At 44.9% G+C, this 12,434-nt stretch overlaps 1 protein-coding gene across 2 annotated transcripts in view; it reads right to left on the reverse strand.

Moving 5' to 3' along the window:
- The window catches only part of ST3GAL2 (ST3 beta-galactoside alpha-2,3-sialyltransferase 2), a 97,705-nt gene extending 91,478 nt beyond the window's left edge, over nt 1–6,227 (reverse strand). For both annotated transcript variants that reach the window (XM_078601913.1, XM_078601914.1), the window contains exon 1: nt 5,442–6,227. In XM_078601913.1, coding sequence (XP_078458039.1) covers nt 5,442–5,786 — 345 coding nt within the window. In that variant the 5' untranslated portion in view covers nt 5,787–6,227. The remainder of the gene's footprint in view (nt 1–5,441) is intronic.
- Nucleotides 6,228–12,434: the final 6,207 nt, after the last annotated feature.

Raw genomic sequence — 12,434 nt, forward strand, 5'->3', positions numbered from 1 at the left:
AGGTCAAAAGTTGGAATTTCCCACATTATTGCCATTCTCGCTGGACTACGGAGCAAATTAATACAGGCAGAAAGTATGCCAATAAGGGATATCTAATGCAAGCTAAACAAATGCCTAACATCATCATATTTTACAGGATAGACATCGCATTGATTACGAAGCACGCATAGAGAGAGAGAAAAAACTGTCATGTTTTTTTCTCTGTCATGTTTTTTTTCTTCTCACAAGAAATCCGTCCCTCTACCTCCTGCTGAGCGAGCCTGAGGCTTGTGCAAGATGTGCGATGGTTGAGCTGCACTAATGACTTCTGTGCCAGGTCATCACAGATCGCTTCAAATGCATTCCACGTGCTTGACAGGGAGGCAATTTCTGGCTTTCTCTCTGTGTAATTGGCCCACAACACGGACGAGCAACGCAGCCTTACTTAAGTTGATCGTTAACCGTACAAATCTACACAACTTGCAATGGGCGAGGTGGCCACTGAAGGAAACTAAAATATGGATCCGCGTTGGGTTATTTTCGCGCAACGCATACCTTAGTTTATAACCGAACCGTGATTCTGAAATTGCAGGAAGCACTAATGGCTGGCGGCATGTGGTTTTTTTTTGCTGGTAATTTGAGCACGATGAAGTAATTGAGTAAAGAGTCGCATTGCCTATGGTGGGTTATACAATCGCCGGACTGAACTCATAACCACTATTAAATACACCGATTAAAAATGGTCTGTACTACATATTGCATGCTAAAGTGTACATATTTGTGTGTGTGTGTATGGTGTGGGCATAGGGAATGCCGCCGGTTAACATTACGAATCTGGCATCTCGAGTTCAATTCCCACTCACGGCAAACACCAGAGACGATTATCTGAATCAGTCCTGGGTCTCTCCTAGGTCGACTCAGCCTCAAATTAATACCTGGTTCAGTGTGTAAACATTGCCACTAGGGAGACAAAGGCGGCCGGGCGTGGTGCTGGCCACCCACTCCCTTGTGTGTCGTGCCAGTCTTATAGATGCCCGCTAACAGCACTTGCCCCAACACTCTGTTAAAGGCTATGCGAGGAATCTTTGTCTTTGTAGACATGGTGGCATTAAGATACATGTTAAATATTGCTGGTCAATACTAGGGCAAAATAAGCAATGTATATTCGTTGCGCAGCTGTCAATAGAAAATATAAGACGTCAAATACATAAAACTAAAATACTGTACGCTATTGCATTAATTAATATAATACATAAATCACAATTCATGCTTTATTTCTCAACCATTAAACCCCTTGTGTTATATAAGAGGCATCTGCCAATGCTTATTTTAAGAGCCGAGTAGCTCCACTGCACTGGGGCACTCACGTCAGCCAATCTACTCAGCCAGCGATTGGGCGAGCCAAAATGTGCTCCCTTCGCCAAACCACACGAACTGGTGTGGTTAAGTATGGTCAACAACAACAAAAACCACAATGCCGAATACGCCCAAAACAACAGCCCCATCGGTCCATTATCCACGATGAGAGCAGGCGTTTACAAAAGACCAGGGGCCGCAAAGACTCACTCAATATAGACAGGACACCTTCTTGGTTTGACCATTGCTACCAACAACACAGGGAACTCCGTCGGGAAAGTCAGACTTTGTTAGACTGGAGAAAGAAGTGGGGAGAAATAAACTGGGATATAGTTGAACTTGTAATAAGGTGGTGAGAATCCACACAACTGAGCTGGCACGTGGGCCAAAGGGCTGCAATGAAATCTCACATATGTCTGACTCTAAAGCAAGCAAACTACAACGATGATTGATATTATAGGACCCAATATAGGTTCTTATACAACTACAGTAGAACTCATGCCACCCATGATCCTATAAGCTAAACTTTCATTTCGTTTTTATTTTACCAGGTAGTCCTCATTATCGACAGTTTTTTTTTCCATCCTGAGACTGTTTCATATTTTCCGCAATAGATGTGAATAAGTGAAGCTCAACATCACACAATCCATTATCCGTCATTTTTTATGATCAGCGTCAATTCCATCCCCAACATTACCGCGGAATAGTGGATTTCTGCCATTCCTCACACAACAGCACTTTGCACGCCAGTTCACTGCACAAATGAATGTTTAGTTTCTGTGACTGTACAGTCAATCATCATGGTGCTCGTGGTGGGGTAAAGCGTGGGTACTGCCACCCCTTCCAAGACATTTGTCCAGCATGGAAGAATTGGGCGGATATCCTCTAGATTTGAAGTTTAGATTTCCCTGTCGTGGAAGACATTTCACCGACTGTGGCGTGCATAGTCAATTACAGAGCAGCACCTTTACATTTTACGATCAATTACGATGTATTATTCTTTCTCCCCCGATACAGTAAGTAGTTGTACTGGAATATATGTAACATGGTCTGAAAACAATCATTCCCTGCGGAGGAATGGCGATATGCACGTGTCTAATACGTCCACTGATGCCAGCAATTTGTAAAAACACGATCTCTCACGGTCTCATACAAGAAGCAGAGAGAACAGGACACAAACCACACACGCCGTTCCATTCCAAAGCCATTATTCACCCCGAGAGCCACTCCCAGCCAGAGAGCCCCGCTGGCGAATAACGGGACTTGATGTTCGTGCTCAACAGACTCGCAACAGCATCATCGGTAAGGAATTAACCAGTCCGAGTCTGTACATTGCACTGTCTGTCTAATTAAACTCTCTCTGCTGCACCCCCACAAGCTGTAAAGGGCAAGTACTGTATTTGAGAGAACACCTATGTACGAGTCAAAACCACCCCGACCGCCTTTGTCTCTCCAGAGTTGACGATGGCAACATAGCACCCGATAGAAATAACGCGACGCCCATGAATCATTACGTCCTGGCATCAACCCCAGGGGTGGTTGCGCTTTGGAGAAAAAGGTTGCCGGATCACACGCAGATTTGTGAAATTCGCAAATGTGCTGCGCTGCGTTGGTGGTCATTAGACGGCAGTACAGCAAGTGGGTTCTTTACCCTCTACTCTGCAGGCCGTTGTGTGTTATATCGTTTGTACGCGTGGCGGCTTCTCTCTGGGTACTACGATTTCCGCCCCCACGTGTAAACAATCTTTACAATGGAAGTGGCCAAACATCCCAACGCAGGACATTCCTTAAAAAAAAAGTTTGAGACTCAGCGAGGCTTTGATCACTGAATTACATTATAACCTAGAGGTCACTATATGACGGGGGCATCACCGTGGTATAAATGGTTGGCACACTGGACTTCCAAATCCAGAGTGTCGCCCACACAGCGCGCATCAGTCGGAACAACGGTGCAAGATTCTGAATTCCCCCTCCCTCCTGCCTCTGTCCACCCAGCAGGACAACCAAATGGGTTCAATCAAGTCAGTCGAGCGGCTGGCAGCTTGGAGTTGTTGGTGGTATAACAGTGCGAATAACTCCCACCTCTTCTTCCAAGACGTTAGGGCCAGCCAGCGTGAAAGAGTGGTGGTGGGTGGGTGGAATTACGATGCTTGAGTCCATTTCTCGAGATCTCCCTCTGGTTTGGGAGTGTAACCGTCCCAATAGGAACGAGGAATTGCAGGGCTGCGTCCGAACATCGCTGTTGTACGATGCCTCTTCGTTGATGACATACCACAAGACAAGCCACCGCCATCCCACCGCCAAAACAAGCAGTTTTATTAAGAACGCCAGAGTGCACGTGAACCCAAGACACGATCACATGTGTCAGAGAGCACACATGTGCTTTCCATTAAGCCATCTCATTTTGAGTTGGGGGTAGAAAACAGGCAAACAAGAAAGGAAAAAAACGCTACAGTACTGGGACACGTGAACTGCTTTTTCAGTGTTCACAGTTTGTAAATGGATGAGGTTTATGGGAATTATATAGCCTTAGGAACGTGGCTAAACTTGGTGCGGTGTGAGCACTGTTACAAACAAACTGTCATTCGAAAATACTTCTTATCACGGTTAAAAAAATCCATCACATACAAGTACAACAATATACAAAGTACAATACGCGATTCAGAAACGCTGAGGAATATGATAACGCAACTAAACCGCGCACGAGAAAAATGCGCACAACGCGATTCGTATTGCTCGTTATGAAAACTCAACATTTTATCGAATCTTATTCCTCGCTCTAGATGCACTATTTTTCAGTACGTTTCTCTAATCTTAATGTTCACTTTAGTGAAATATTTAATTGATCATTAAGCAATATATTGTACGTTTTAAATCTGTTGACTTTTATCATTGCTGTACGTCTTGTATTTATAATTTTTACATGACCTATTGCAAACATTGCGTTTTAATTTTCTAGCTTTTTGTTGCTGATGAAACCCGATTCAAGAGCTTCCTTAGCTCATGGGGCAATTCTAAATAAACTGTTCAAACTGTTCAGACAACGCCTCGACAAAATCTCTCTCTCCTCCTCCTGTGAGTTTATTGATAATAACCCGGCAACCCAGAGAGTACAATGTCCACCACACCACGCTGCATATTCCGTCGCAGCAGCGACAGCGCACGAAGCTTAAGCTGCCACGGAAAAAGTTGAAATCTCTCAGCGCAGGAGGAGATCTTGAGCCACGATGCCACCGCTATGCCAGCCAGCCCGTGTCTCTTCTCGACTGACCGGTCCTCCAATTTGCCTTTTTAAAATCCTTTATATTAAGTTCACTTGCTTGCTTGCGCGCTTACGACCGTGCAAATCTTTCGGTCGTTTTTTAACCCACTTCCCGTGATCCAATCGAGCTGACATTTTGCACACAGACTCGTTGTGCGTGACAATTTATTTTCGTGAAAAAAATTTTTCCCATAACTTTACACTTTTTAGGAAAAAATAAATTATATTTAATTACCAATTGCTTAATGGTGGCAGGCAATCATCTGACCCATAGGTGGCAGCCATCTCAAGCCAGAGGACGAGAGGACTCTAGCCGCCACGCATATAAAGGATTTATAGTGAAAAACTTTGTTTTTACGGGTTAATTTTTTCCCCTCTCCTTGTCAAGAAAAACCCCAACGCACCCGACCAGGGCCAGGTTAGGGGGTCTCATGGCACAGCGGATTTGCTGCCAATGCGTGTCCACGTGCGTGTCCGAGAACGGGGAGCGGTGGCGCAATGGTTAGCGCACTGAGTTACGAACCCCCTGACCCCTTCCCCGAGTTCGATTCGGAGCCCCTAGAAGTCGGTTCAAATGAGTAGCTCTCTGTGCGATGTCAAAACATCAGCGCGGGGGGGCAGGGAGAGACAAAGGCGGTCCGGGATGCTTGCTGACCACACACCACCCCCCAAACCAGCCCTCGTGCGCCATGTGCCGGCCTTTCACAAGTGCTCGCGAACAGCACTTGCCCTCTCCCCCCACCAACCCCAACCCCCAAAAAAAAGCCCGTGTGGTCTGTCACACGTGGGATCCGTGTCTTGTCGTCTGTGTCCGAGTGAGTGTCGTCTTCCCCGTCTGCCCTACCTGTTCGGCGAGGTTGTCCTCAATCAGCCCTCCAGCAGCAGCATGCCCGTGGCCCTCAACGGAGCAGGCAGGAGCCGTGGGATGCGTCTTCTTCTTCTTCGGAGGGATGCAGTTTTCTTGTTTTGTTTTAACGAGACAAAGAGGCTGCGACTGACTTTTGCGCAACCCTCCCCGCCACACTTTGCCCAGGGGTCCTTCCGTCAAGCGTCTACCCGTCTGGCCAAACTCATCCGTTGCAATGAAGCAGAGCAAGACGGTGGTGGTGGTGGTCGTCGTGGTGGTGGTGCCCCTCGCTATATACCCGCTCCGCTGAGCACTCCTCCCGCATCCCCAACCCCTCCTCATCCAGCCAACCGAGGCAGCGCCACCACCACCCCCCACGTCTCTCTCTCCTCTCTCTCTCCCACCACTCCCCTCCCTCCCTGCTCCCTCTCCCTCCAGCCTCTTCCTCCCGTTGCGTCGCCTCCCCCACCACCACTACTACTGCTATTACAACAACAGCAGCAGCAGCCACATTACAGCTACCAAACCGCATGCGGGCACAAAATTACACGCTTACCAACATCACCTACAGCAGCAGCAGCGAAGACAAAGACACCAACAGAAAGCATCAGCAGCAGTGGTAGCAGGAACACCGACAACACAGATCTCTGCTGGGGCAATCTATGTTGAAGCGAGCACCCACAGAGAGCCGGCAAGGGCACAAGCAATATTCCGAGCAGCACCAAAGACGACCCCCTACCAACAACAACAACACCACCACTAACAGTCAAGTCAGGGACCCCCGTGCCCCCCACTCCGGCCCTGTTCCCTCTATCTCTGCCCCCCCCCAACCACCCCAACAACAATCCCAACAACAATCCCAACAACAATCCCAACCACCCAACAACAATCACAACCACCCAACAACAACACAACCACCCAACAACAACAATCACAACCACCCAACAACAACAATCCCAACCACCCAACAACAACAATCCCAACCACCCAACCACAGCAATCACAACCACCCAACAACAACAATCCCTAACTCGCCACCACCACCCTCCCTCGGTGCCTCCCTAACAATACGCGCAAACGCAGCACGACTTCCTCTGCCGGCAGCGCCCGTGATGGTTCTGTACGCATGTACGGCTGGACTTCTTTCGCGCCGTACGCGAGCAAAACGATCATCTCCTGCAGGAGGAGGAGGATGAGGAGGAGGAGGAGATGATGGTTCTGGCTACGCAGCGGCAGCAATGTCGCACGTACAGATACAGGAGCGCAGATCTTCCTCCTGCTGCTCTCCCTCCTGCTGCTGCTGTCACTGCTTCGCTTCTTCTGCCACTCCTCGCAAAGAGACGGACGGCAACACGGATGATGATGATGTTGAACATGGCACGACGGATGGATGGCGGTCGCCTGCCGGACAAATGCAATGCGCCTGGATTGTATTATCTCGTATTATTAGAGGACATCGTCATCACCATTAGTATTATCTTCGTCGTTGTCGTCGTCATCATCATCCTGGTAAATCATCTTTCATCTTATTCTCGGAAGACGTTAGAACGCTGGCAGCGGAGATTGGAAGCGGATTTGGCAGCTGGGGGGGGGGGTGTTCACGTGCGTGCGGATGGCGTTGGTGAGCGTACGAATGCCCGCAGCCAATCGAGGATCTCAACACAAGGCGGCGTCACCCACGCAGCGCTGGATGAGGCTGGCCCAAGTAGAAATCTGCGCAGCCAAATTGGCCTAGGCAATGTGCACGAGGTTGCTGCTCGAGTGTAAACATTGGTGATTACCGTGTAACGAAAAAAAATTTCCTGGGTAGTAAGTGTTATTTTTTTAATTACTTATGCCTCAAAAGTACAGAAAATGGATATTGTTCCCTACAAACGTGGCTTTTGGGACCAGGGAACAACAGCAAAATTAATAATCCACTCCATTAATAACACTGTGTAACACATTTATTATTTTTTGTTCCTGGGTAGTAAGTGTTATTTCCTAATTGCTTATGCCTCAAAAGTACAGAAAACGGCTATTATTCCCCACAAAATTTGCTTTTGTGACCAGGACAGTGATATTTATAAAATTTCCTGTTTTTAATAAGAAAACGTGGTGTGCATTTGTGTCATTCCTTCACATAAAGTCCTGGTCACAAAAGCAAAGTTTGTGGGAAATAATAGTAATTTTTGTATACTTTTGAGGCATAAGCAATTAGGAAATAACACTACCCAAGAACAAAAATCGTGTTGGGCCGTGCTGTGTTTAGTAGGTTGAACGAAACCGATTCCTCCGCTCATCGAAACAACGGCCCCTTTGCTTTACTGCTGAACTAAAGTAGATATCTGCGCAGTCATTTGCCAAAGCTGAAAAAAAACATGATGATGATGCGGAGCTGAGATGTTGGTTACCGTACCATGAATTTAAAATGTGAACGTGGACATGATTTGTGGCATGAGCACTTACAGAGTTTTCACTCGTTTTTTACGGGAAATTAAACGTGATGTGGCAATTATAGTGTGTCAATATAAAATACCGCAATTTATTGTGCGGAAGAGTGGCACAACGGTGAGCACCCTGCAGCAGTATAAAAAAAAAATCAGGAGCCATGTCCGATTTGGTAATGGTCCCCTCTTCACCAACCCGCTCAACCCAAACGTATAGGCAAGGATATGGTCAAACGTGGTGCACACATTAATCCAGCAGTGGATTTACAAAGGGCTGAACGTACTGTACGTATATTAACAAGATAAAGAACTCGTTTGCATTGTCTTGTTTATATGTATTAACAGCACCGTGCAGCATGAAGTGTTATCTCATGAGCTATACTTTGTAACTAGCTTTTTTGCACCGGGTGGAAATTGCAGTATATCTGAAATATTCAAAAGAAAAATTGTTCAGCTCATGATTATTAATGAGGGCGGGGGGGGGTTGCCCCATGTGGAGTGACGTCACCCGCTCAAGGTTATTGGGGAGGGGTGCGGCGTGTAGAGTGACATCACCCCCTAACGGTTATTGTGGAGATGTGCGGCATGTGGAGTGACGTCACCCGCTCAAGGTTAGTGGGGAGGGGTGCGGCGTGTAGAGTGACATCACCCCCTAACGGTTATTGTGGAGATGTGCGGCATGTGGAGTGACGTCACCCGCTCAAGGTTATTGGGGAGGGGTGCGGCGTGTAGAGTGACATCACCCCCTAACGGTTATTGTGGAGAGGTGCGGCATGTGGAGTGACGTCACCCACTCATGATTATTAATGAGGGGAGGGGTTCGCCATGTGGAGTGCGCGACCTTCTTGTGCGTTAGTGTCAATTTCCAAGCGGGCATGAATATTAATGAAGGGGGTGGGCCTCATGTGGAGTGACGTCACGTGCGGGACGGACAGACATTTCTGGGTGATTATAGTAGGTAATGTGTTTAAAAAAACATGCCCTGGGTCATAGAATCTTAAACGAGGTAATAATCACATTGGCAAGATAATGTGAAGTTACTAATTAACAGATATAGTGGTGTGCATTATGCCCTGGGCGATGTGAGGTCCTGCTGAATATTTCAATCACAGATGTAAAACTTCTTTGCTTTCCTGGTGCTGTGGCATATAAACCATTTTTTTTTATCACGACCCACTGAGATATATAGCTGGCCATAAATGATAGCTCAACGAAGCAGCTTATCATGTGGAAATGTATCGCAGCCAAACTTTTAATTTATAAAGTTAAATTTATTGCAGCCAAATATGGCGTGACCCTAATCGACTCGCCTGAGCAATGCGAATGCAACTTTGTTATTTTAGTACCCGCATTTTATTGTGTTTTTGTGACAGTTATATTTTAAGAGTGCTACAATACGTAAACAAGTTTATGCTATTTACGGTTTATTTTTTTTATACACAGTATATACTAACAATGCTGATGTGATTTAATGGTTAACACACTAGACTTGCAATACAAGTTCGTCGTCTCTTTCTCCCGGCGCGGCAGTTTGAACAATGGGGCAAGTTTTCTTAAATGCTCCACCAGTTTCAATGGGTACAATGACAGAGGAGTAGGTCAAGATACCCTTTAGACCTCCCTCGAGTTGAAGGCCCTTCTGCCAGAAGTTGCGCGAGCAGGCAGTTGCAGAGGTGCACCTTTACCAAATACTAAGAATGAAAATAAAAATACAGCATGAGATTCAGACATGCATGCAAGCATACATTAGGTATTAAACCGTGCTTCAGATTGGGTGAGCATATCAGATACAAAAGTAAATGTATTGTTCGTGTATAACACGCTATTATTTTGTCGTTTCCATCATAATACTGCACGATCACAATGCTCTTATTTTGTAATTCACAGCGCAAGTCTCGAAGCCCAACATCCAAGAACAGTTTGCAGATAATATGCTTTGAATAACTGAAGTGGTTTATGACTTAAACATTGTTTAAAACTATGTTAATGAATTCACGTAAACACATTTATGCAGATAGTATAAAAGTCAAATATTGTACCATTAAAAATATAATTTGGAAGACCTTGAATACCAATTCTATTTTTTTCAAGTTACAAAAATCATTCCTGAATTGGTAATAAACCTTTAAAAAATGTGTTGTGCTCAATAGATTAACTCTCTGAAGCTCCCTCTAGGGGAGAGCCTCTTGCACCAACTTTCGAGTGAACAAATCCATTGCGGGGCTGCAACGTTACTGGGTCTTTTTATTGGCAAACTGAAGAAAAAATCGAAAAACTTTTTTTCGGATTATTGGGCCATGTTCATTAGTGCCTATGAGGTATGAAAGTAAAGTATATCACAACACATCTACTAAATAAGCAATACATTTCAACAGGTACGTCTGAAATTAACTGGGTCTTATCATGACATAAAGCTTTCGTGACTTTCGGTAAAGTCACGTAGAACCTATCTCCGTGACTTTACCGAAAGACCCAAGAATATAGGTCTTATCACTTTCACGTGTTCCATGGCTGTGTTCTTTGGCATCATTATCATTAGAGAACAAACCACGTGCCACTTAAAATCAAGCGCACATTTTATGTTGAGTTAAATTTCCCCTTAAAGTTTCAATAAAAAAACATACAATTAAAAACAGCATGTTTTGTGCAGGAAAGCTTTGCTGTAGGTAGCAAAATACAGTTTACTGTAATGCCACTGCATACATTAACTCCCATTGCTATTCCACTGCTGATGCCTCTGCCTTGTCAGCATGACATTTATTGCAATGTTTTACTTTAATATTAATATCATGTCATGCGTCAGTCACTCCAGGCTGGTCAGTACGGGGAGATTGTGGGATTCAGTGGGGAGAGGAAATGATAACCGGCCACGAATGTTCACGGGGAATTGTGAACTCGGTTCATCGAGTTCATAGCACGGGTGCACGAACCACTGCGCCACCTTTTCGCCCAGGTAACATGAGCTTACAATGAAATCTAATTGCATGTGAAGGGCCAATAAGGTCAACATCACAAAATGCAAAGTGGTCTAATGTGAACTCCTGACCTCTGAAGTCAAAGAGCTGATGACATTTATAATACAAGGCTGTGCACAGCAAAAATGAAATCTTTCAAAAATTTTAAGTAGCCATGGGAAAGCTTGTGATGCAGGTTTTTGGGAAGGTTTGGGTGAAATGGGACAGCTTACAGCACTGTAGTTAACTACAAGATAAAGAAAGGGTAGGAATACCATTGGAACCTCATTTGCCAGTAAAAAATATAATTGGTTTTTTACCCTTCTATCTGGCAACAAAACTGACACCTTTTTTTTTACAAGGAGTCATGTTGGTCCGCACCCGAGACAGCTTTAAGAAAAGCTGTCTCGGGTGCGGACCAATCAACTTCAAGGACAGTGCATATATTATCAGAGTTATGTTTTTTGTTTGCATTATGGCTGCAGGTATTGTGGTCTATGCAAACATGACTCCTTGTAAAAAAGGTGTCAGTTTTGTTGCCAGATAGAAGGGTAAAAACCAATTATCAAAGGGTAGGAATGTCTGTGGAAGTGATCGTGACTGCATCGCGGGTCAGGCTTATGTGGTCAGGTTTGGGTCACTGCGAGGAATATTCGTGGCTGGTTTGAAAGTTATGGTTCAGGGCATGGGGAACAGTCGTGTAGTAGTCAGTGGTAAACGCGGTTGAACTTTCTGCTCATTCGGGGAATGCAGTGGGAAAGATGGTACTCGTGGCTGGATGGCGAGATCGTTGTTCTGGTATGGCGAGCTTTCAAACGTCGAGATTTTACAGGTAGGAACAACAGGTAACAATAAAAGTAAACAATAGAAATCATAATATAAATAAATTATTATTTCTATTTTTTCATCATTTTTTTTATTGTTACCTACGTGACTTTACCGAAAAAACCTAAGAGTATGAATCCTTGCAGTCACGAAAGCTTCAAATCTAGAATTAGGAACAACAGGTTCCACACTGCCCACCAGGGATTATTTGTCTGTCTGTCGTCCAACCAAGTTCCTATCTGCCCACTCCGAAGGAACGTGTTTTCATGCGACAAAGTGTGCAATTCTCCGATTTGGCCACTTTCGTCTCGAGGAGAAACCCCTGTGAACAACGAATTACTACTTTAATTCTAGATTTGAAGCTTTCGTGACTGCAACGATTCATACTCTTAGGTTTTTTTCGGTAAAGTCACGTAGGTAAAAAATATAATTAAAAGTTAATAAAAAATAATAATGTAAATAAAATAAAATAATACATGTATTTCCATTATTTTTATTAACTTTTAAGAGTAGTATTACTACTTGTTTTGTAAATCCGATGACCGACACTCGGAATGGATGAGACGTAGGTGGGTTGAACCCATCTCGGCTGCTGGACGGGTTCTGGTGAATTTCTCCATGAAGCCCCCCCCCCCATCCATGAGGACTCCACCTATGGACGCTTCCCCAATACGCGTGCAGGAGAAAACGTGGTCACTTCCCGGTAAGCATTGACGTTCGGACTTACTAAATCTAGATGATGTTTTACTAGGTTAACAAACAACATACTTTTACAGTTTTTA

Source organism: Lampetra planeri, chromosome 17 (genome assembly GCF_965212315.1).
Source record: "Lampetra planeri chromosome 17, kcLamPlan1.2.h2, whole genome shotgun sequence".
NCBI classification, from domain to species: domain Eukaryota; kingdom Metazoa; phylum Chordata; class Hyperoartia; order Petromyzontiformes; family Petromyzontidae; genus Lampetra; species Lampetra planeri.